This window comes from Bombyx mori, chromosome 25 (genome assembly GCF_030269925.1).
Source record: "Bombyx mori chromosome 25, ASM3026992v2".
In the NCBI taxonomy this organism is placed as follows: Eukaryota; Metazoa; Arthropoda; class Insecta; order Lepidoptera; family Bombycidae; genus Bombyx; species Bombyx mori.
The window spans coordinates 8,366,401-8,388,978 of record NC_085131.1 but is presented as its reverse complement, the minus strand read 5'-3'; the positions used below and the strand labels follow the sequence as shown (position 1 = coordinate 8,388,978).

The window sequence follows — 22,578 nt, the reverse complement described above, 5'->3', positions numbered from 1 at the left end:
TATATACATCAACTTAAAATTGCTCATAAAGTTGGAATTTGTCCCTAATCGCCCCATTTTACGGTACATACCTATTTGTGATTGATTTCCTGTAATTTTTAGATGTAGTTTTTAGTGATTTAGCTGACTGACACTGACATGACTGACATTACAAATGTCAAAAATATTGAGTTGAAATGAGTTGTCAAAATTGTCAAGCAACGTGTCCTAAGTAATCGCATATTTTAGAAATTAGTAACAATTTTCGAAAATGCTGAAATTTTAACAAATATTAACCACTTACTGCACTACTTACATATAAATTCCAATTATTGTTGTTAAATTTTAACAATGGTTTTATTGAGCAACGATGAGGTATTGTAACGTTAAGCATGTTTCTTTGAAATTTTAATAATTTGTAATTACAATAGAAAATTATTTTCAGTTTCTAGCAGAGTTAACAAAACTTTTCCAAAAAGCACGATTAGCAGGATCAATCACAATGACTATGAAGAGATGTAAGTTCTGCACCAATGTTTAAATATTCAGTTTTTGTATTCTTCATTACTAATGAGATTATTACGTTATAGATGACGGCCGTAGCAAACCAATGCCTCGAGACGGAACTCCTGCAGTTAAAAATCCCGAATACAAATGCCTATTACGGGCACAATCTAAAAGTAAAAAGATATCAACAGTTGTGGAACAGCGTGATGTTGAAAAGTTCTCAACTGCATATTCTAATCTGCTGAAAACGAGTGTTAATGGCTTGAAACGCTTGAAAAAGCCCAAGAAAAAAGCAATGGCGACTCAGTAGTGTGTAACAGTGACTGTGTCATAGACTGATTATGAAGTGCACAACTTAGTGTTAAGTATGTAAAGTGACAAGTGACTTTATGATACCACCCTGAGATCCTGGCGTGTGGGATGAGGTCCATTGAACTGTGCTTTTCTCTCCAAGGGAGATTGAAGAGTTGGAGTCTTACCTGCTTTTGCTAGTAAGGCATAATGCAGTCATTGACCAGATGTACAACACTTTTTATACAAAAGATAATATATCTTGTGCTTCTATTAAATATAATATTCAAAACTTTATAAAGAAGTATCAATTTTAAAACAACATCCAAGTTATCAAGGAGCAACACATTACACTTGATTAATTTTATTTTGAAGTTTTAAAGTTTTAAATAACAAGTACAGAATAAAAGATTTCATTTATTTTTACCATAATAATGTGTAACAAAGATAGAAATGTCTTATGAAAATATAGATCATGATATTTATCACATTTTTTGAGACCAATTATAATAATAATAAAAAAACTTTCAACTTATGGAAAGCTGTTTTAACATACAAAATGAAATTTTAGTTACATAGTAGGTATGGGCTAATCTAATTATTATTAATTTTGATTTGTGCATTGTGTTTTCTGATTTCGATAGTTTAAAAATAATACTGGGTTTTTATTGTATATATTTTTGTTTTTGGTTCCATTGTCACAGGTCAGATAATATGTTTCTAAATTAAAAAGGAGTATTTTTTTATTGGTTTTCACGCTGCATAAACTTAATTCAATTGCAAGAGTATTTGAAATTACATAATATTTACTGGCATCGTATCACACCTAGTCACTTATGTACAATATTAAAATAGTGAGTAAAGATATCACTAAATAGTATAAAATTTTTAACTGGCAAAATTTTATTAAATCAAATAAACATACATAGCACCTATTTCTGTTGGATTTAAAAATGTTTTAATCACACTAACCATATTTATTTGCATAGTAAAGTAGTTCTCTTAAGGCACTAATGACTTATTTTGAAAGCAATATTCCTACAGAAGCTAACACTGAATATTATATAGAAAATAAAACGGCACTGAAAACTGTCATTGTTATCAGAGATCGATTATAAGCCTAACTTTTATTATAGAAATGATTACACTATACTGTTTAAATTTTTCTGAACACATTCATTCTAACTATACAAAAATCTCTCTTATAATCATCATCTTATTGCATTTTCACTTCTTAATTACAAGACATTCTTAGAAGTTAGACGTTTCAAACAAGCATTCCTGACTTGATCATTTCTTAAGCGCTCGGCTTCATCTAGTACACGTCGAAGGTCGTTCGTACGATCATTACGAGCAGCCAAAATATAAGCATTGCTCACGTTTCGGCACACCAAGTAACAAGATATCTAAAAAAGAAATTTAGGGACATTTTCAATATAATATGCACATTGGACTTTGAACATATTTTGTTTGTTAAGTTTGATTATGTATTTAAACATGCCAACACACCACATATCTTCGTGTATATATATATAAATATGAAAATTCCTGTTTTTATTGCTGTCGAAGACAGCTTACATGCTACCTGATAATGAACGGTGAATGTGCTTATGGCCATTGACAATGCCAGAAGAAAACCACTGGCTCGTTCATGACTGATTATCATTGCCAAGATTTTATAACAATAAATTACAAAAAAAAAATAAGAGAATAAAAATATAATCTAATATATAAAATTCTCGTGTCACGGTGTGCGTGATTGAACTCCTCCGAAATGGCTCGACCGATTATCGTGAATCTTAGCGTTCATATCGGCCAGGGTAGAGAATCGGACAACATTTATTTTTCATCCCTCTAAATGTTAAGGGTTGTCCACACCAAAAAATTTTTTTTTTATAATGTTTTTTTTGTTATAATTAGGTATTATGTGGTTGAATGAGGTTTTTTTTTCTACACTAGAATTTCCCTAGAAATCTTATTTAAGGCAACACAACGTTTGCCGGGTCAGCTAGTTTTAAATAAAATTGTATTTCATAGCATTCAATATTGACTGAATTCTGAGGTAATAAATTACGAGTCAATTATTATACTATTTACGTAGAGCTACGCATAAGAGATGTGATGGTCAAAAACTAGGTTGAGTAAATTGTCATGGAGCTGAACCAAAATAATCATTAGAAAGTATTGCAATAAATTCATATATGTTTTTACTACACTCATTTGATGTATGAAATATTACCTTAATGGTAACACTATGTATATCGGCGATCAATATTTCTGCTTGTTCGTCGTGTAACTGACCGCGGGATTCGCATTTCTTCACCACAGCACTAACTCCAGATTCCAAAACTTGATCGCTCATCAAACTAGAAAAAAATTCTTTTAACAATTTTCTGATCATTTCAATTTACAAACTTTTATTTATTTGATAGATGACTCTCAATTTCATCCAAACCATTCTAGAGTTTTAGCAGTAGTGCGTTTCGGTTTGAAGGGTGGGGCAGCCGTTGTAACTATACTTGAGACCTTAGAACTTATATCTCAAGGTGGGTGGCGCATTTACGTTGTGGATATTAGCATCAACATTTCAATGTTTTTAATTGAGCTTCAATTATGTTTACCCCATTCAAATAGCTGAGGAAGTTTTTTTATATGATATTTTTCCAAATTTAAAATTTTACACGGTTGAACTGCACAAAGTTGCAAAAATGTCGCATAAATCAAATAGCCTCGATATGTATGTAGTCTTTGATTAGTTACCTAGCTGCGGTTTCTTTGGATGCTCGTATGCATTTGGCTAACGTTTTGACTTCTATAAATCGATCGACTTGCACCAGATATCTCGCTACATGCGTGTATATATTCATAGAGTCCAGTTTATGTTCGGTAATGATTCTGAAATTCCAATTTTTTCTTTTAATTCTGTAATACTCAAAAACAACGTAAGCATTATATATATTACATTAGACTCGTCGTGGCCTAAAGGATAAGACGTCCGGCGCATTCGTTTTGAGCGATGCACCGGTGTTCGAATCCCGCAGGCGGGTACCAATTTTTCTAATGAAACATGTACTTAACAAATGTTGACGATTGACCTCCACGGTGAAGGAATAACATCGTGTAAGAAAAATTATAGTTTGCGTAATTACTGGTGGTAGGACCTCTTGTGAGTCCACGCGGGTAGGTCCCATCACCCTGCCTATTTCTGCCGTGAAGAAGTAATGCGTTGCGGTTTGAAGGGCGGTGTAGCCGTTGTAACTATACTGAGACCTTAGAACTGATATCTCAAGGTGGATGGCGCATTTACGACGTAGTTGTCTATGGGCTCCAGTAACCACTGAACACCAGGTGGGCTGTGAGCCCCTCCACCCATCTAAGCAATAAAAAAAAAAAAAATATATATATATATATTGATAAACTCACTTAAAAGCCAGTTCAAATCCGTTTTCTATATTGGGACCAGTAGCGAGGACAGCGGCAACAAGTCTTATTTTATCTGTGGTCGAGCCAAACAGAGTGAGCGGACGGAAGTCAGCACCTCTGGATTCCTGTGCAGTTTGCACGGGGATCACTTCGTTTAACACTTTCTCTGTCAATCTTTCGCTGGCTTCTGCCGCAGCCAAATATTTGGCTAACTCCATTTGTCGAGTTATCGTCGTCATCAGATTATCTATAGTGGCCTTGTCTAAGTTGAAGTGAATTGATTTTGAATCTGTAGGTTCTGCAAACATAAAACAATAATAAAAAAAATACAATATGAGACCTCTCTCAAGAATATTACGGTGTTGCTTTGGTAATAGCAATGTACAAAATGAGCATTACGAAGTGTACTAGGTGGGATATTGGCCGATTTCGTCATCCGCAACATGCTACAGACTTATCTATTATGATAATATAATTATTTCTGGCATTGTGTTTCTGTTTATCACATTTGTACAATTATAAATTGACTGTCCAATTGACTTGAAACTTGATACAGCTGTTGTAGGTACCTACATATTTCATATTATGTGTTTTGTAGTACTGTCAATGTTCGACAGATGGCGTGTGAATGAACTATCTATATCTATACTAATATATAAATCGACAGTTGTTTTTACGGATGTTCCGTTATAAATACTGAATCATGAATCCGTTTGACTTGAAACTTGATATCCATGTAGAAAATACATGTTCTTAATGTATAGGCTAAAATTTATATGAGTGTTGGAGTCCCTACACCGTTTCAGGGGCGTTAATGATGAGAATCTTTGTGGGGGTGAGAAATAATAATGTTAATTTTAAATGCCCAGCGAAGCGGATGGGTACAGCTAGTCTATACTAATATTAGAAAGAGGAAAGATTAGTTTGTTTGTTTGTTTGTATTGAATAGGCTCCGAAACTACAGAACAGATTTTAAAAATTATTTCACTGTTTGGAAGCTATACTATTCCCGAGTGACATAGACTGTAATCTTTTTTTTTTAAATTAAGGATCCTTACTAAAATGCGACTTCAATAGGACGTCTAGATCAAAATGAGTCTTGGTACTGACTGTTCGACAGCGGAACGCATTGCGAGAGATGATGCAGAGCGGCGGTGAGGTGGTGCTGCCTGGCGAGGAGCGCGGCGAACGCTTGGCGCGTGCGCACGGGACGCGCGTACAGCAGCGCGCACGACGCGGACGCGCGCGCGTGCTGTCCCGACCCGCACTGCACCGCGTATAGTGCCTCTAGCCTCTTGCTCACCTCCAGCGTCCGACAGATGTGCATTATGTAATCCTAATAAATAAAACGCACTTTTAGGACGCTTAAATAAAAGCGGCTCTAAATAAAATAATAAAATGTTTATTTTTATGTAAAAATGTACAATCTGTTTTCTAAGGGCGGCTCATGGCCTCCTTGATTTTTTTCTAGCCGCGCATGCGCGTGACGGAAGCAATGGTTTCGCCACACACTTATTATTACTGGTAGGACCTCTTTCGAGTCCGCACGGGTAGGTACCACGACCCTGCCTATTTCTGGCGTGTAGCAGTAATGCGTTTCGGTTTGAAGGGTGGGGCAGCCGTTGTAACTATACCTGAGACCTTAGAACTTATGTCTCAAGGTGGGTGGCGCATTTACCTTGTAAATGTCTATGGGCTCCAGTAACCACTTAACACCAGGTGGGCTGTGAGCTCGTCTACCCAATTAAGCAATAAATAAATAAATAAATTAAAAATAATATCTATAAGTTCTAAGATAGCCTGCTTCATACCCATAATTTTTCTGTTTATGTTAATTTATATTAGTTGAGGCTCCAGAAGACACTTTATATCTATCACCAATCCAATATATTATGTAGTTCAAAATAGCTCAACCGTACAGCCTCAACACAAGGGTATATAATCAAGAGATTCAATCTCTCATATAGTCTTACAAAATTAGTCTTAACTAAATAAAACTCACAGCTACCAATATCTTAAAAATTATATAAAATACAATACTCACCGACCACATATTCAAAGAGCTATCCAAGTCGGTCATAGTTTTCAAGAGGTCATTGACTTTATCTTTTTTTAAGCACTCCATGTACACGGAATCCGTGAAAGTCTCCTTATCGACCATGTTATCGTAACAATATCTCAGTACCTCGGTTAGATCGCTGTGCTTCATGTAAAACGCTATGTTGGCTACTTGAGAGCCGTAATTAGCGAGATAGAACAGGCATTCCTTGTAAAAAAACGGATCTAGTCTTTTTAGGGTGTAGTCAATTTTCGGCTCTGTGCTGTGGTTGTTACGTCTCAAAAGCCCTTGAGCCAAGCTCTTTTTTGGTTGTGCAACAGCTGTTTGGAAATCGCTGTAGTCGCCTTGCTTGATCTTTTTGACGCTAGCTAATGTGTGCATGATATTAAGCGCCGGCTCAGTTAGCTGGATCTTCTTTTTGCTCGTGTTCATTGTGGTTAATTTCTCATTTGTCGCCTGAAATTCAAATATTTCACATCAGATTCAGACAAACTATTCGGTGCTTTAACACTAATCATACCAACACTTACTGGTGGTACCTATTTCTACCATAGCGGGTAGATAACGGTATACGACAAGTATTACTCAAAATAAACAAAACAAAACAAAAAAAAGCATAATAACTGTAGATTAAATGGTAAGAAAATGTCATGAATGTAATGTTTTTATTGCAAAAGCAATAAAATGATACGTGCATTTTCAATGGAAAAGTTTAAAATGGGTCATTTGACCCGTTATGCTATGTTTAGTGTTAAGTGCACTGCTACGCCATGCTAACCTTGATCGTTTCCGCTTTATTTAACAGCTGCTGGTTGACTGGATAGTTCATGTCTTCAAGCATACTGATTATCTCATTCAGCAGTGGTGGATTGGTGCGCGGGCGGCCATCGGACTGAGCACTCGACACTGAGCTCGTTCGTTCTGTATATCTCCTATTCTGGAGTCTTCTATTCACATATTGCGGCTCTGACGCTTCCCGCCCGTATTCACAGTCGTCGGGTAGGTCGCTCGGAATGTTCATGGTGTTCTTGAAACAATGCGCGAACTTCTCTCGCGCCTGTTTGAAGCACCCGGCCTTAAGGCAAGCTTTGCCCCATGCCGCCAAAACGCTGTTCCTGGGTATCCCCGACTTCGTGGCTATCTCTAGGGCCAGTTCCCATTTTTCCGCTTCTAATAACGATCGCACTATTTGACCTGAATTAAAAATGCGAATGTCATTTTCAATTTGGATGATTCTTGGACTTGAGTAGAAATGCTAGTGACATTTTTAAAAAAGTTTCGGGACAATTGTTTAAAGCAATCAGTGATTGGAACGATTAATCCTGCTAAGTCTTCACTTTGTTTCAATTACAATCAAGAAGACCGGATATTCGTCATTTTTTTTTTTTTGTAGCCGGTCAGACTAGATCAGGGTTCACACGGTATTATAATTGTGTAACGAAACCATCAGCCACCTTCGAGTTTAAAATTAAGGCTAACCTTAATTATTTTGTAATCTTAACGCATGACCGCTTCAGCAGAAATAGGCAAAATAGAGGATATTTATCTATTCGTGAAATACATAAATCGTGTACAGTAATATTATTATTATTATTTTTTTGCCTACATTGGTGGACGAGCTCACAGCCCACCTGGTGTTAAGTGGTTACTGGAGCCCATAGACATCCATAACTTAAATGCCACCACCCACCTTGAGATATAAGTTGTAAGGTCTCAAATATAGTTACAACGGCTGCTCTACCCTTCAAAGCGAAACGCATTACTGCTACACGGTAGAAATAGGCAGGGTGGTGGTACCTATCCGCACGAACTCACAAGAGGTCCTACCACCAGTAAAAATAATCAAAATATTAATGAAAATATCGTTTTATTGTAGTTATGTACTCGGATGAGCTCCCTGGTGCGGTATGAGATGGTGCGCCTGGTGCTTGACGAGCGTGGCCATGGCGTCGGCGTGCGCGAGGCAGCGCGCGGCATGCGCGGCGCCCGTCTCCGCCACGACGGAGCGCCCGCCGCCCCTGCATCGCGGGGGACACCATACATTAACACTAATAATACCAACACTTTTTGTTGAAGTTATACTTCTTTAGGCGCATTATGAAAAATTGATGAGAGTGAAATTTTACGATGCGCGCGCACCGTGACACAAAATTAACAGAAATGAAGTTGCCCACTAAATCGCTCATTACAATACGACCGACGTAATTTGGCGAGTCTGAATATAGCCGCAGGTAAACTTTCCGAAACGTACCGAGAATTACCGAATTTATAAGATGTCAAGAAAAGGGATGTCCGATATGCGTGTTTGAGGATGTTGTTTAATCGATTTTTTTTCAAATTGATTAAAATTTAAATAAAAAAAAAGAAATAAATTTAATAAAAATAAAGTATAACTTCTTACGCGCGTACATAAGTACACGCACCCTTTTTTTTTATAGCTTAGATGGGTGGACGAGCTTACAGCCTTGGCTCTTCAGAATTCTTTAGGCAGTGTCAGGTTAACATCACGAGAGGATTGCCAAAACCAACCACCGCGGTATTTTGATCAGAAGCCCCAAAATTTCTATAGCAATGGGATCATATCCCTACCTACAAGATGGCAAAAAGTTATCGAACAAAATGGTACCTAAAAATGGTACATACTTTAGTTAAATGTAAATAAACTATATTAAAAAATGTTGTAAATTTTCTTAAAAAATGCGAAGAAACTTTTTCCCCAACCTATTTATTACGTCGTTTTAACAGCTTTACCACAGTATTAACAAAGCCTAATTGAACCGCTTTACAAATTAATAGCTTCTTATTGACATGGTGATGTTTAATTGAATTTTTTTTATTGCTTAGATGGGTGGACGAGGTTACAGCCCACCTGGTGTTAAGTGGTTACTGGATCCCAAAGACATCTACGAGGTAAATGCTCCACCCACCTTGAGATATAAGTTCTAAGGTCTCAGTTTAGTTACAACGGCTGCCCCGCGCTTCAAACCGAAACGCATTACTGCTTCACGGCAGAAATAGTAAGGGTGGTGGTACCTACCCGCGCGGACTTACAAGAGGTCCTACCACCAGTACTGGTACCTATTTCTACAATAGCGGGTAGATAACGGTATACGACAAGTGTTACTCAAAATAAACAAAACAAAAAAAGAGTATAATATCTGTAGATTAATTGGTGAGAAAATGCCATGAAGTCAAATGTGCAAAAGCAATAAGATGTTACGTGCATTTTCAAGGCAAAATTTCAAAATGGGTCATTTGACCCGTTATGGTATGTTTAGTTTCAAAAACCCTTTATTTTTCAGTGTTACCGTACCGAAAACTTGTATAACTAATTAGGAGCATTTGATTTGAATACAGAAACATTTTGGTGCGCTAGCAAATTGTTTGAGATTATCGCGCCATCTTATTTTTACCGTCACGTCGCCTAGATCAGAGTTCGTCCGAACATGTCTAAACTCACTGCGTTTTAAGGCACCATTTGGGTCATTCACCACACAGCTCTCAAATGAAATTCCCTCCATACTGTCCTCCTAGTACTATAACACGTCCTTCTTCATTAGAGAGGAATTCTTAACGGCTTGGCTGTGCCCTTGGCATTGCTTGCACAATTGTTTCGCACAATTTTCGGGGGTACCTTTAAAAGCCATATTTCGGTACAGTAACCCGGTCTCTATTTAATACTTACAAGGACTTTATTTATCACCTTTCACCTATTTATTACCTTTAAAAGCTACATATCGATACAATAACCCCGTATCTATTTAATACTTTCAAGGACCTTTTATTTATAACCTTTCTTCTACTCTACCGTCTAGAAAATTATGAGTATGATGCTCAGAACATACCCAATCTCGTTCGGTGTTCGCGAGTATATCTCGGCAGCGGCAAGCAGCAAGGATCGTCTCGCTCGCACCAACAAGCGCGAGTCCCCTCCGTTGGACAGTTCACGGGCTACCTCGTCGCTTCGGTCCAGTAAGAACCTGCAATAAACCGAAACAGTTTGCTACATAGACTACAATGATAAACAAAACGCACCACTTGTCGAATTTCAAAGCTATATAGCCTCTTTGGTAATACCATGGTTCCCGGTCGAAGTTTTTTTTATTGCTTAGATGGGTGGACGAGCTCACGGCCCACCTGGTGTAAGTGGTTAATGGAGCCCATAGACAAGTACAACGTAAATGCCACCACTCACCTTGAGATACAAGTTCTAAGGTCTCAGTATAGTTACAACGGCTACCCCACTCTTCAAACCGAAACGCATGACTGCTTCACAGCAGAAATAGGCAGGGCGGTGGTACCTACCCGTGCGGACTCACAAGAGTTCCAACTAACAGTAAAATGATGTGCTTAAGGTTAGCACGTCTGTGTAATTAGAATTATAGATTAACAGGAAGTAGAGGAACATTTATTTTATGCAATCAAGATCTGATCTTGTCGCACTTTTACTTTAGTATCGTTACCACTACTACTTGCCTCGGATAGTCCAGATTAATTGTGTGCATTTTCATGATCGACAAGCACAAGGTGACGTTGGGCGTGAATTCATAGCTGAACTCAGTCCGGACCGCTTCGTTCTTTTTAGAGTTGACGGAGAGACACCAGTCCATGCAAGTGACTCCGCTGCCCGCCGAATCCGAGTTGCTGCTCATCATCAGGTTATCGTTGTCTGTTCCGCTTCTCTTGTTCATTGTTTGGACGTAGCAATCGTCGCAGACTCTGAACTTCACCCCGCCCGGGTATGTTGGTACCTGGGAATACCCAACAAACCATAATACCTTACTGCAACTCAGTCACTAACGTGAAATATAGAAATATATCAGATAACTATTCGAACGCTACCTTTCATACGTTTATGGTTCAACGGCCGTCTGGTGTAGTGGTAAGTGACATGGTCACTACACAAGGGGGTCGCGGGTTCGAATCCCGCCAAGGGAAGATATTTGTATGATAAATATACAATGTCTTTTCCAGGGTTATGGACGTATATTAAATATATGTATGTGTATAATAAAAATCTTACATTTATTTCCATTATCTGATACCTGTAACACAAGTTCTTTACGAACTTAGTACGGGACCAGTTAACGTGGCGTGATTTATTATTAAAAAAAATGGTATCTCACCAGAAACACTCTCTGAATTGTCAACAGTAGCTGCCTCAATATAGAAACGTGAACACAACACAAACAAAAAAGCATATACATACAATTATTAATAGAAATTAATATGAATAAAAAAAAACATTTTTGGTAACTTTAACAACAAAAGGTCATCGTTGGAAGGACATTTTTGAAAAACAAGGCTATAAAAATATCTATGTTAAGAAGTCAGGTTTCGCGCGAACGTAAACAAGTGATCCGCGTATTTTAAATCATTAAAAATAGTTTTAGAAAAACTAAATATATTTTTTAACGTTTACAATTCTATAATGTGCTTAGTACATAAATGGAAATTCAAAAAAGTAATTGTATGTGGTGATTTTAATATTGACCTATTGAAGAGAAACCCTATTTCTCTACGATTTGAGCATTTAACTTATAGCTTTAACATGAAAATAGGTACACGTGAAGTAACTCGCCCAAGTAGTAATACATGTATTGATAACATATTAAATCGCAACCTCAAAAAACCGTTCTGCTTACAGTAAACGCAGTCGGTAGTCTGGCGCTCCGTTTACAACAGGATTTTTGAACGGAACTTGGCGCCAGATTCTACCAAATCTGTGGATAATGTACAAGGTAGCAAATGTGAAGTAATTGATCTTGGTCAGACCACACAGCTCAGATGTTAACGTGCCCCGTCAAAAAAACGTGTACTCTTAGTCATTGGTATACAATACGAAGAGATTTTAGTAATGAAAACGTAAAAAAATTTCAAACATGTTTACAAAGTCTAACTTTTTATGATGTATTTAGTTCAAATGATCCCGAATATGCCTTTGACTCATTTTTTGAAGATTTTAAACTATTTTATGACCTTTGTTTTCCCAAGATAAAAATAAGAAATACCTGTGTTAAAAAAACAAGGTGGCTATCTAAAGGGATTGGTAAATGCTGTAAACAAAAGAGAAAATTACTTTGGAATTATCGAACCAACCCTTCAGAAAATCAAAAGCAGATTCTAAAAAATTATAGTGCGCGACTTAAAAGAATTATAAAGCTAACTCAAAAGTGTCAAAACAATTATTATATATCAAATGCAGACAATAAATCGAAAGCTACATGGAGAATAATTAATGCAAGTAAGGCAAATTTTCCAAAAGAATATATAACACGAATAAAAGTAAATGAACGTATAATAACAGACCCCATTAACATTGCCAACGAATTTAATACCTTTCTTATTAATGCTACCAATACTAATACTGATAATGATATTGATAAAATAAACTCTCCGGTAAATTTAATTTTTTTTTATTGCCCTTTTAGGCAGACGAGCATACGGCCCACCTGATGGTGAGTGGTTACCGTCGCCCATGGACTTCAGCAATGCCAGGGGCAGAGCCAAGCCGCTGCCTACCGCTAAATTAAATGAAATGCTAATGCTAATTTAAATAAAACATCAGAAATTTTGATAAAAAATAGAATAGTCACAGTACACCTCACTCTTTATTCATGAATCCTGTTATTCCGTACGACATCTTTTTGGTAATGAAATCCCTTAAAAACACTCATAGTTCTGGTTATGATAATATTACTACATTGGCAATTAAATCGGTAGCACTTATTATAAGCCCAGTACTTAGCCATATCATAAACTTATGTATAGAACATGGCGTTTTTCCAAGCAAGCTAAAAAGATCTGTCATTAAGCCACTCTTTAGGAAAGATGATAAAGAAAACATTGCTTGTTATAGACCGGTATCTTTACTTCCCATTTTTTCCAAAATTATAGAGAAAATTATTTACGAAGCTATTAACTCCTACTTTGAAAAACATAATTTATTTACACAAGAGCAAAAAAGTTTGAGAAGAAATAAATCAATTAATATTGCTGTACATGACCTATTAAAACCTATATATTACAACTCAGATAATCGAACTCCTACTGCTACACTGTACATGGACATGACTAAAGCGTTTGATTATGTGGTTCATAAAACCCTTCTAGATAAATTAACTGCTTACGGAATTAGAGGCAAAGTCCATAAATTATTAAAATCATATTTAACTGACAGATATCAAAGGGTTGAAATAGACAACATATGTCCACTGAGTAGGACTGTACAAAGCTAACACTCAAATTGGATGAAAATGCAATTCGGTGTACCTCAAGGCAGCGTACTAGGGCCGCTCCTTTTTCTAATTTATATTAATGACTTCCCTAAAGCCATAGAACATCCGATGATTCTCTTTGCCGTCATATTTACAGAAAAAGAATTAAATTCCTTAGAGTCCGCTATTAACACTACTTTTAAGCTAGTTATAGAATGGTTATTAAGAAACAATTTAGTAATTAACCTAAATAAAACAAAAATTGTCACATACCCACAAGAAATACAACACTCTTTGAAAATAGAATATGATGGGACACATATTGAAGAAGTGAATAGTACTAAATTTCTGGGTATTTGGATTGATAATGATATGAAATGGCAAACGCACATTGATACAATATGTAAAAAATTAAAGCACTATACGTATGCCTTGTATAAGTTAGCGAAAGTAGTAGACCAATCAGCTGTACTGACAGCTTACCATGCATATTATTGCATATGTGGCGTCAACGCTTTTTTTATTTTTTTTTATTGCTTAGATGCGTGGACGAGCTCACAGCCCACCTGGTGTTAAGTGGTTACTGGAGCCCATAGACATCCACAACGTAAATGCGCCACCCACCTTGAGATATAAGTTCTAAGGTCTCAAGTATAGTTACAACGGCTGCCCCACCCTTCAAACCGAAACGCATTACTGCTTCACGACAGAAATAGGCGGGGCGGTGGTACCTACCCGCGCGGACTCACTAGAGGTCCTACCACCAGTAAAAAACTACTCCGCTGCAAAAAAACGCTTGTAAAACTTACCTGCATTCTGTGCCTGGAGCAAGCGTGACACACGAGCCGCCCGCACCGCCGACAATGGTGCCGGCGTATTATCATCGAAAACATCGACGTACGACACAGCATGCATCGATCCGTCGAGTAGTCCTCGGTCCACTGGTCTCTTGTGGGCACTTGTTCGGGCATCACGAACGGTCTCGTGGCGGCCTCTATATTTATCGAGTCTATTGATTGGAGTAACGAATCGTCGGACGGCTTCGGGAGTACGGGACAGTTGTTTCTAGGATTCTTTAGGTCGAGAGCCTTCTCGCCGTAAAACCTGAGCAGGGCGTCGACAGCGTTCCGAGATATAACCGTGCCTTCGATTAGTTTAATGTTGTAATACAGATTATCGCCGCTGGGATCCTTTTTCAAACTAGGCGCTATTTTGTTTAATATGTTGGCCAGAATATCGAGTTTCGCATTCATTAAAAACTGTTCGATCATCAGTAAAGGACGATCTATTAGATCCCAGAACATGTGACGCCAGTTCTTGTCGATTTCCAACATTATTTGCAAACCTATTTTGATATTCTCGAAGGCCTTCCAATCGAATGAGCGTTCGGATATGAACTCTACGCAGACTTGCAGGATTTCAACATGCCGGACTTTGGACATTTCTTCCTGAATTAAGTCGATGGCCTGGGAAGCCGAGAGTCTGGAGAGAAGTTCTTTGACTAACAAAGGCGTCGCTTGATTTGTATATTCAAATAATTGACGCAAAAGATTCATAACGATCAGGTTTTTCATATTATCTGATACGTTGTGGACGTCTGCCCATTCCAAGCACAGTTTAAACTGAAAGCGGCGTGTTATTTGTTATTAATTATTAATAGTTGTAGGTTTAAAATAAAATAATATATTATAATATGTTCGTGGAGAGTGATATTATATTTGTACCGCGTTATTAAAACTGTACGCAACAGAATTTTCGATACCATCATCATACTTTGTGCACAATTTCTTTTTTATTTATTTTATTGCTAAGATGGGTGGACGAGCTCACGGTTCACCGGTTGTTAAGTCCATAGACATCAACCAAGTTAATGCCGCCACACATCTCGAGACTCAAATTCGAAGTCTCAGTTTTTGCAGTACAACGGCTGCCTCACCCTTCAAACCGAAACCCATTACTGCTTCGCGGCTAAAATAGGCAGGGTAGTTAGATTTATTTTTGAAACGATGTTATCCGTTCGCCCTAGAAATCATTCGTGAACACGTGTCAAGTACGTGATTAATTACACAAATTGGTACCTGCCTGCGGGATTCGAACATCGACACAGTCGCATCACTTGATACGAATGCACCGGGCATCTTATCCTTTAGGCCACGACGACTTTAAAATACGTTAAGGGCAGTTCCAAAATAGAATGTGACATTAAAGAGGTTAGCGATCACTAATAATGATAGTCTCGTGGCAGATTTGTATCAGTTTTAAAAAATACTTTCATAAACTATTAATCGTAAGGCGTAAAAAAATCTTCAACAAATTAAATACAAATTCTTGATCACATACCTGCTGACTGTCCATTAGAGCGTCGATAACACATTCGGGAGTTTCACAGGATTGCTCGTAAATATCGTACCAGTGGTGTACACCCATTATGGGGGCGATCTAAACAAATATAGAAAATTCCTTTTAAAGTTCTAAAAATGTTTAAATACAGTAAAACCTCTTTCTTCGTACAGTATATCTTTCGTAGATATGCCGCGAATATAGAAATCGTGAATAGACATCGGGGCTACATTTCTAGATGACAAAATAAAAACATGTTTTAGTCTCAGTTGTAATAAGGTCTATTTTACGTTTCTATTAGTTATTCGGTTGGATACCTACATATTGGAATCCTCTTTGTTAATGTGTATGTACCGATGTACCGATCAGATCCGCGAATAAAGAAATCTTTAGCCACGAATATAGGAATTGAGTAGCACTTTTTTAAACCGCCAATGAAGGAAGCGCGAATAACAAGGTTTTACTGTATATGACAATCAAAATTTATATTTTACTTAAACAAAAAAATTACCTGATCATACAATGGAATTTTTATCATCCACTCAGTGCATCTGTCATAGAGGCTCTCCTCCAAAGATTCTTGATTCAACAAAAACCTTAGATAATCTAAAGCTTCCAAAGCTCCGTCCGCCGGCCAACAATTTATATTATTCAATACGAGATCCACTTTGAGTTCCGAACATCTTAAATATTGACAATAATTCCAGTTATCGGTAATCTTTGGATTCGTAGCGAGCTTAAACAGTATTAAGTCCCTCAAATTCGTCAAATTAGAACTGCACATCAACTGGCGTTCTGATAAATTATCTATCAGGTTCAGGCATTTTAATATTTTGCCTGAATCTAACAATTCCGGCATGAATGCGAACAATTTATCGAGATCAATAGTTGTGTGTAGCGAAGCCAAATATTTGTTGGTCCCAAATAAATCTTTGGTATAGTTAAACCTGTCCAATTCCATATAATTATTAAGACATCTTGTGCGAACGTCCATGCTCTGTTGCAGGCAGTTTTCATCGGGCGATGTGTGAACCTTCTTGATTATATGAGCTAACACCCAGTTGTTCAAAACGATGTATGTCAAACACTGCGTGTCAGGTCGACGGGGCAACGGCGCAAAATTAGCAACCGGGTCTAAGAATAAGTTCTCTTCGGGATTTTTAAAGTCATATACAACTTGCAGTAAATTATTAAATATAATTTCGCTGGCCTCTTTGTGTTGACCCGACAAAGTGATGGATGGACAAAAGTTTAGTATCAATTTGGGTATTAGATTCACATTTAGTTTTTTGCAAATCGGTTCTAAATAGGTTACAGGGATATCTTTGCTATTTATCATTCTGCCAAATATGTCATGAAGCTGTTTTTCTAGCACGAAAAAGTATGGCATATCCATCGAACCAGAGTCCTGTTTTTTATCGTCTTCTTGTTCTAAATGAGAGACGGTCTTGCAGTACATGTAACACATTCTCAAGTAAGGTGTTCGAGTCTTTTTATTGCTTTGACGAGACACTTCTGCTATATTGCACAAATCCTTATCGGATGCGGCTACGACATTCATATAAATCTGATGGTACTTTTGTAACAAATTGAAATCAACTGGACTGGATTCATTTGGACTAACAATGCCCGCTAAATCTTCACATGATTGTTTTAGTTCTTTAGATATTTGGTTTAGCTTACAGAACTCTTTGTATTTAATAGGAACGCGACAGTCACTTAGCAGACCACAAATATTGTCAATGAAGTCAAAGGATTTTTCTGTATACCCAAATAGTTCAAACATAACACTAACAATGTCTTCCACGAAACGTATATAATTTGTTTTCTTTACTGCCGATATATCTGTGCAGTTTCTCACTTCGGCGAGTTTCCTTTCTACTACGTTTATGAGACCGTAAGTAATTTCTTTATTCAGCCCACTACTGATTAATATGTCAACAGAATTAATAAAAGGTACGTTTTGATGGCTGTACAGTTGTAAGTGTGGATGTCTCGCGCCTAACTCCATAATATCAAAAGAATTCGGAGCTCTATTCGAAGCTAAAAATCCTTCAACTAGACCCATTACTTCTGTGGAAACAACGGATAAAGCAGACAGTTCTTTAGTAGGATAACGCGTGTCATCTCTATAGTAAATGATGTTCTTTATTTTAGCCACTAAATTTCGTAATTGTTCAGTGAATGTGACTTCCGTTGCGATTTCGGAGTCAGCTAAATCGAACATCTGAAAATAATTAATCGTTCAATTTAATGACATCCGAATTACATTTAAGGTCCTACGGTTCAATCCATTGCCAACGTATAATCACTAATGAACAAATAAAAAAAACATTACACAGTTTATCATGATTCACAATACATGTTTAATTTTAAAACAAACATGCCAATGACCTATGCGGTGTGCACAGTTGTTGCTAATAATCGAAACTGGATATTTTCGAGATTGTTTAAAAATAAAATCATTGTGAATCATGATTGCAAATAACATCTAAATAAACAAAACGAACAGTATCAAAAGGACGAAGTTGTTACAATGTTGTTCACGATCTGAACATATTTAGCATTTGCTTTAATAGCATTTTTTTTATTGCAGTGCAAATGCGACAACCTACCTACCTGTTCATAGATGATCACCGTCATTAACATCGACAGAACAGCACAGCAAAAGCCGCCGGCTTCTAAACCATAAAATATAATGGTTGAAACTCACCTCCAATATTTGATTGGCTTTGGGAAAATCGTTGTTATAAAGTGCCAAAGCCACCAAGCATGTTGGCTTGGCTAGCATTATTGAAACGAAATCTATAGCGTTCCCCGTAGAAGACATGTAAGCTATAAAAGAAACAAGACATCTATAACAAATGTTGTATATCGTTGAATGTACGCAAGATGCCAGACTTACATTCGTCAGTCGATATTGTGGATGCGAGCATCACTTGCTCTACATCATGTTTACTGCTGTGTTTCCTTCTGACTTTTGGCCTCTTTCTTTGGGGTTTCAATTCTACAAGTCGTGATTCTTCATCGCTGCTTTCGTCTACATCGACATAATCTAAACATAGTTTTAGTCTCAATGGACTAGTGTCGGGCGATAACGTTGAAACAAGCTGCAACTTCCATACGGAATGATTAACAACCTTCACCAATTGCTTGAATCTCACGTTCAGACTTTGCTCTATTTCATCAATGTTATTGTTATCTTCCAAATTCTCTAAACATAATTTTAAAGTGTTCAAAATTATTTGAGTCGTATACGCATTGCACATAAAACCGGCTGCGCCACTATTGATGCTGGTGTTTTTGGCCTGCTTCTTTGAATAAAAGTATGAACATTCCGAATGGGCGCCACACGAGTAGTCCTGATTGTGCTCGGCATAACAAGAAAAGTATTCAAATCTCAAAAAAAGGCAGGCAAATATATTTTCTATTACTTCAATGCAGAACTGTAGTGGTTGGATAGCTAAAATTAGACGTCTTATTTCGTCAACAGATGTTGTGGTGTGCTCCACATTTTCAGATCCTTCCGAAGAATTCACGATTGTATCAATTATTTTGGTTATCGCACAGTAACTATTATAAGTGGAGAAATCCCAGTTGACATTAGATTCGTCTTGCGCCGTTAAGTTCTTCTTGTTGCTTAAAACCAGGAGTTCATTTATAAAGTCATTATTAGTGTTTAAGAGACGCGAAACTTTGTAGCGGTCGACTTTGGAAAGTCTACATACTTGGGATATCACAGCCAGAGCACTTTGTGTCAAAACTTGGGTGAATACGGATGTGCTCATAATTTTGCAATTATTTTCTAAGCAAAATTTTATTATAGTCAATTCTCTTTTTACTTCTGTTATATAGAATTGTAACTGATCATCCGTTGTAGTGTACGTATCCAATATCGAAAATATATTTGTTAATTGATGTACTAGTGATGGGAGATCATAAGTTTCTGGTCCATTTGTAAGGTCTATTAAAACCATGATAAGAATCTGTTTTGTAAAATTATTTATTTTAAATGTGACATTTTTTAAATCGTGCAGTTGATTTTTGTAAACCTGTGCTGCTTTTAAAAGCCAATGAGTTTTATCTTGGTAGCAAAGTTCGAGCATGTACTCCGGGGTCAATTTGAATTCTTTCTGGGGCTCATGTTTATGTATTGAATCAGCTGCGTCGTTCAGAATTTGTGGTACATCAAGTGGTATTAAGCTTAATAATATTTGTTTCCTGTATTGCCTGAAGGCATCTTCCGATATATATTTCAAAACATGATTGACAAACTCTGGTTGAAAATTTTGATTCCACTTTATTAATGACATTAATGTTATCAATCTTTCTATGGATTGGGCTTCTGTCACTTCATTTCTACATACTTGAAGGCAGAGAGCCTGAATTCTTTTGGCATTATTTTCAGAACAATACTGTTGTATAAAACTAAGGACAGTATTTGTTGTCACTGGATTATTCTTAAGATTTTTTGTGAAAAAATCAAATGCTTCTTCACTTAACTCTTTCGGTGATTTTGATTCATCGACATCTTCATAGAACTGAAGAATTTCCTGTCAATTTAAAGCACACCTTATTTAGTCAGCTCCAAAATATGTTGCTTTATATGAATCAACTTGAATAATTGAAGTTGAACATTATTCTATTAAAAACCCTTACCTCAAATACTTTTTCACTTCCATTATCCAATAGTTGTAGTACATATTTAAGTTCCTCTTCATTCATGGCTCCAGATTATTGATACCTTAATTTATTTTTTTAAATTAATTTAATGTACATACATAATGCAGACTTTTAATAGTTGACTATATTAAGATATTTATATTAAGATATTTTTTAAATCAACTTTTTTTCTAAAGCTTTCATAATAATAACACATCTATATTTTTTAGTTAAATTCACTTAAATTGATGTGTGAAACACAACCTGACATTGAAGTTTATTTGATAATTGATAAATTAATATTAATTATTTTGTCAATTATAAACAAACTAAATCCTTCATTAAATTAACAAACAAATATGTAGATGTTTGTTTACCTTTTAAATGTTACATTTAATAATGTCATGTTATCTATTGTGAACCTCCTGGGTCACAAGTCATTGACATATGTTACAATTAAATATTCCTGAGAGATAAAATTACATAATACCATGTAAAAGCATTGAGCATCAATTGCTTTGTCTAATTGAAGAAGTGTGTGATAATTTGCCTAATATATTAACTATTTGAAATAAATTTTTCATATATAACTTATCTATGTGTTAACAACAATCTACATGATTGTGTTTTAATTTCAGTACCTTAGGTTAACTGAAAGTTATTACTAATGAACATGTGGATGGACTGTCTTACATTAAACCTAATTTTATCTAGATTCATTTAATTCTAATCTTGTTATTTTTATACATAAATAAATTATTAGTACTGTTATTATTTAAAAATAGCCTTGCGCTAGCATAAGCCCTCTGCAAAAGACTATTGGACCATCAAGTCAGTTACTATGAATCTGGAACCTTCTATTCATTTTATAAAGATAAATAACCCTCGCATTACATATTGACTGACCCTGTGATTTGTCAGATTTCAGAATAATCTAATATATGCCACAAATAAGCTAGAGCTATAAAATATGAAAAAAAAAACTGTAAGTTAAAAGAAAATATTTTTTTTTGTTTAATGAATATGTTTGTGTGTTTTATTTAGGATAAGACAAAACTAGATTTTTGTATATTATAATAAATAAAAAGACAACATGAATATATACATACCACATGTTTTACTTTAATAATCTTTAAGAGCTATTGATAAACTAATTAACTGTTTAGAACTTTTTATGAAGTACATTGTGTTAATCAATGATTTTGGTTGAGTGTTCAAATTATGCAATTGTCTATTGTTTATTCTATATTTTTAGTTAGTGATCAATAATAGTTAAGATGCGTAAATTTAAACTACGTCCCTATTCAGTAGGTTTGTATAAAGAAATAGCAACTGCTGACTGCTGTTTCAAAGTTGGTGTAGTAATTTATAGGAAAATAATTGAATAGTTTACGTTATTTAAGTTTCTTAGCTTATTCATACGTTACTCACGGTTTGGATTTTATATGGTGGGCAACTTAAATACACAATGACGAAAATACAACAATACCGGACTAGAGTATCCAATAGTATCATTTGTTTTTCAAGAGCTATTATTATATCTTTCCCGATTCTTACATTTTCCAACATTTCTGTATGATTTTACACTAAGGCAACCTTTCCCTTTTTTACTACATACCTGGTCAAGACCTTCATAAATTAAAAGCTTTAATGGCTTTTAAAAACATCACGATCAACACCCACAATTAACGTTCGGAACTAAGTAACAAAATCAAAATATCTTTATTTTATTTATAAAATTATAAATTCTGACACTGAAGAGCTAAATTCTTTGTTTTGTTATATTTATTGTCAATGTCATTTTCAGTAGCAGTTCTATTTTTCCAACAGGAAAGGCAAAGATATCGTACCATACGACCTAATCTTTTATATTTTTATCAAGAAAAGTGACAATATCACGTGAAATGAAATGAAGTTGATTAATTTGGAACATTAATCAATTGGCATGAAATTAAATGAAGTGAGATGAGATCTCTCAAATATATTAAGTGTATAATCTATGATGAGATCATATGGGATGAAATATAATCTCAGTAAAATGGTGGTTATTTACTGAGCTGTTTTCAGTTGACTTTTTAGAGGATGCCGAGAAGCTACGTC

At 35.9% G+C, this 22,578-nt stretch overlaps 2 protein-coding genes across 2 annotated transcripts; one reads left to right on the top strand and one right to left on the bottom strand.

The window, feature by feature from the left end:
• The first annotated feature begins 211 nt into the window (after positions 1-211).
• On the top strand, positions 212-1,475 carry LOC778480 (signal recognition particle 14 kDa protein-like protein). Its single transcript, NM_001098305.1, is given in 3 exon segments — positions 212-354; positions 425-497; positions 570-1,475. Coding segments are annotated over 3 exon segments (324 nt in total). The 5' UTR covers positions 212-330; the 3' UTR covers positions 797-1,475.
• On the bottom strand, positions 1,175-22,265 carry LOC101743338 (zinc finger FYVE domain-containing protein 26 homolog). Its single transcript, XM_012689402.4, has 17 exons — positions 22,097-22,265; positions 20,476-20,560; positions 18,722-20,369; positions 18,530-18,651; positions 16,328-18,043; positions 15,817-15,915; positions 14,286-15,098; positions 10,736-11,010; positions 10,105-10,239; positions 8,144-8,277; positions 7,038-7,453; positions 6,245-6,715; positions 5,311-5,536; positions 4,201-4,498; positions 3,538-3,672; positions 3,017-3,143; positions 1,175-2,183 (listed from the first exon to the last, which is right to left on the bottom strand). The coding sequence occupies exons 2-17, from the start codon at positions 20,539-20,541 to the stop codon at positions 2,016-2,018; spliced, it is 6,849 nt and encodes a 2,282-aa protein (XP_012544856.2). The 5' UTR covers positions 20,542-20,560; positions 22,097-22,265; the 3' UTR covers positions 1,175-2,015.
• Positions 22,266-22,578: the final 313 nt, after the last annotated feature.

Excerpts from the sequence above, each read along its gene's own strand:
- LOC101743338 (XM_012689402.4), bottom strand. The coding sequence starts at position 20,541 with ATGAATGAAGAGGAACTTAAATATGTACTACAACTATTGGATAATGGA. Across the intron at positions 15,099-15,816 it reads CTCTAATGGACAGTCAGCAG|TTTAAACTGTGCTTGGAATG; the intron begins GTATGTGATCAA and ends CGCCGCTTTCAG. Across the intron at positions 11,011-14,285 it reads GCTCCAGGCACAGAATGCAG|GTACCAACATACCCGGGCGG; the intron begins GTAAGTTTTACA and ends GGGTATTCCCAG.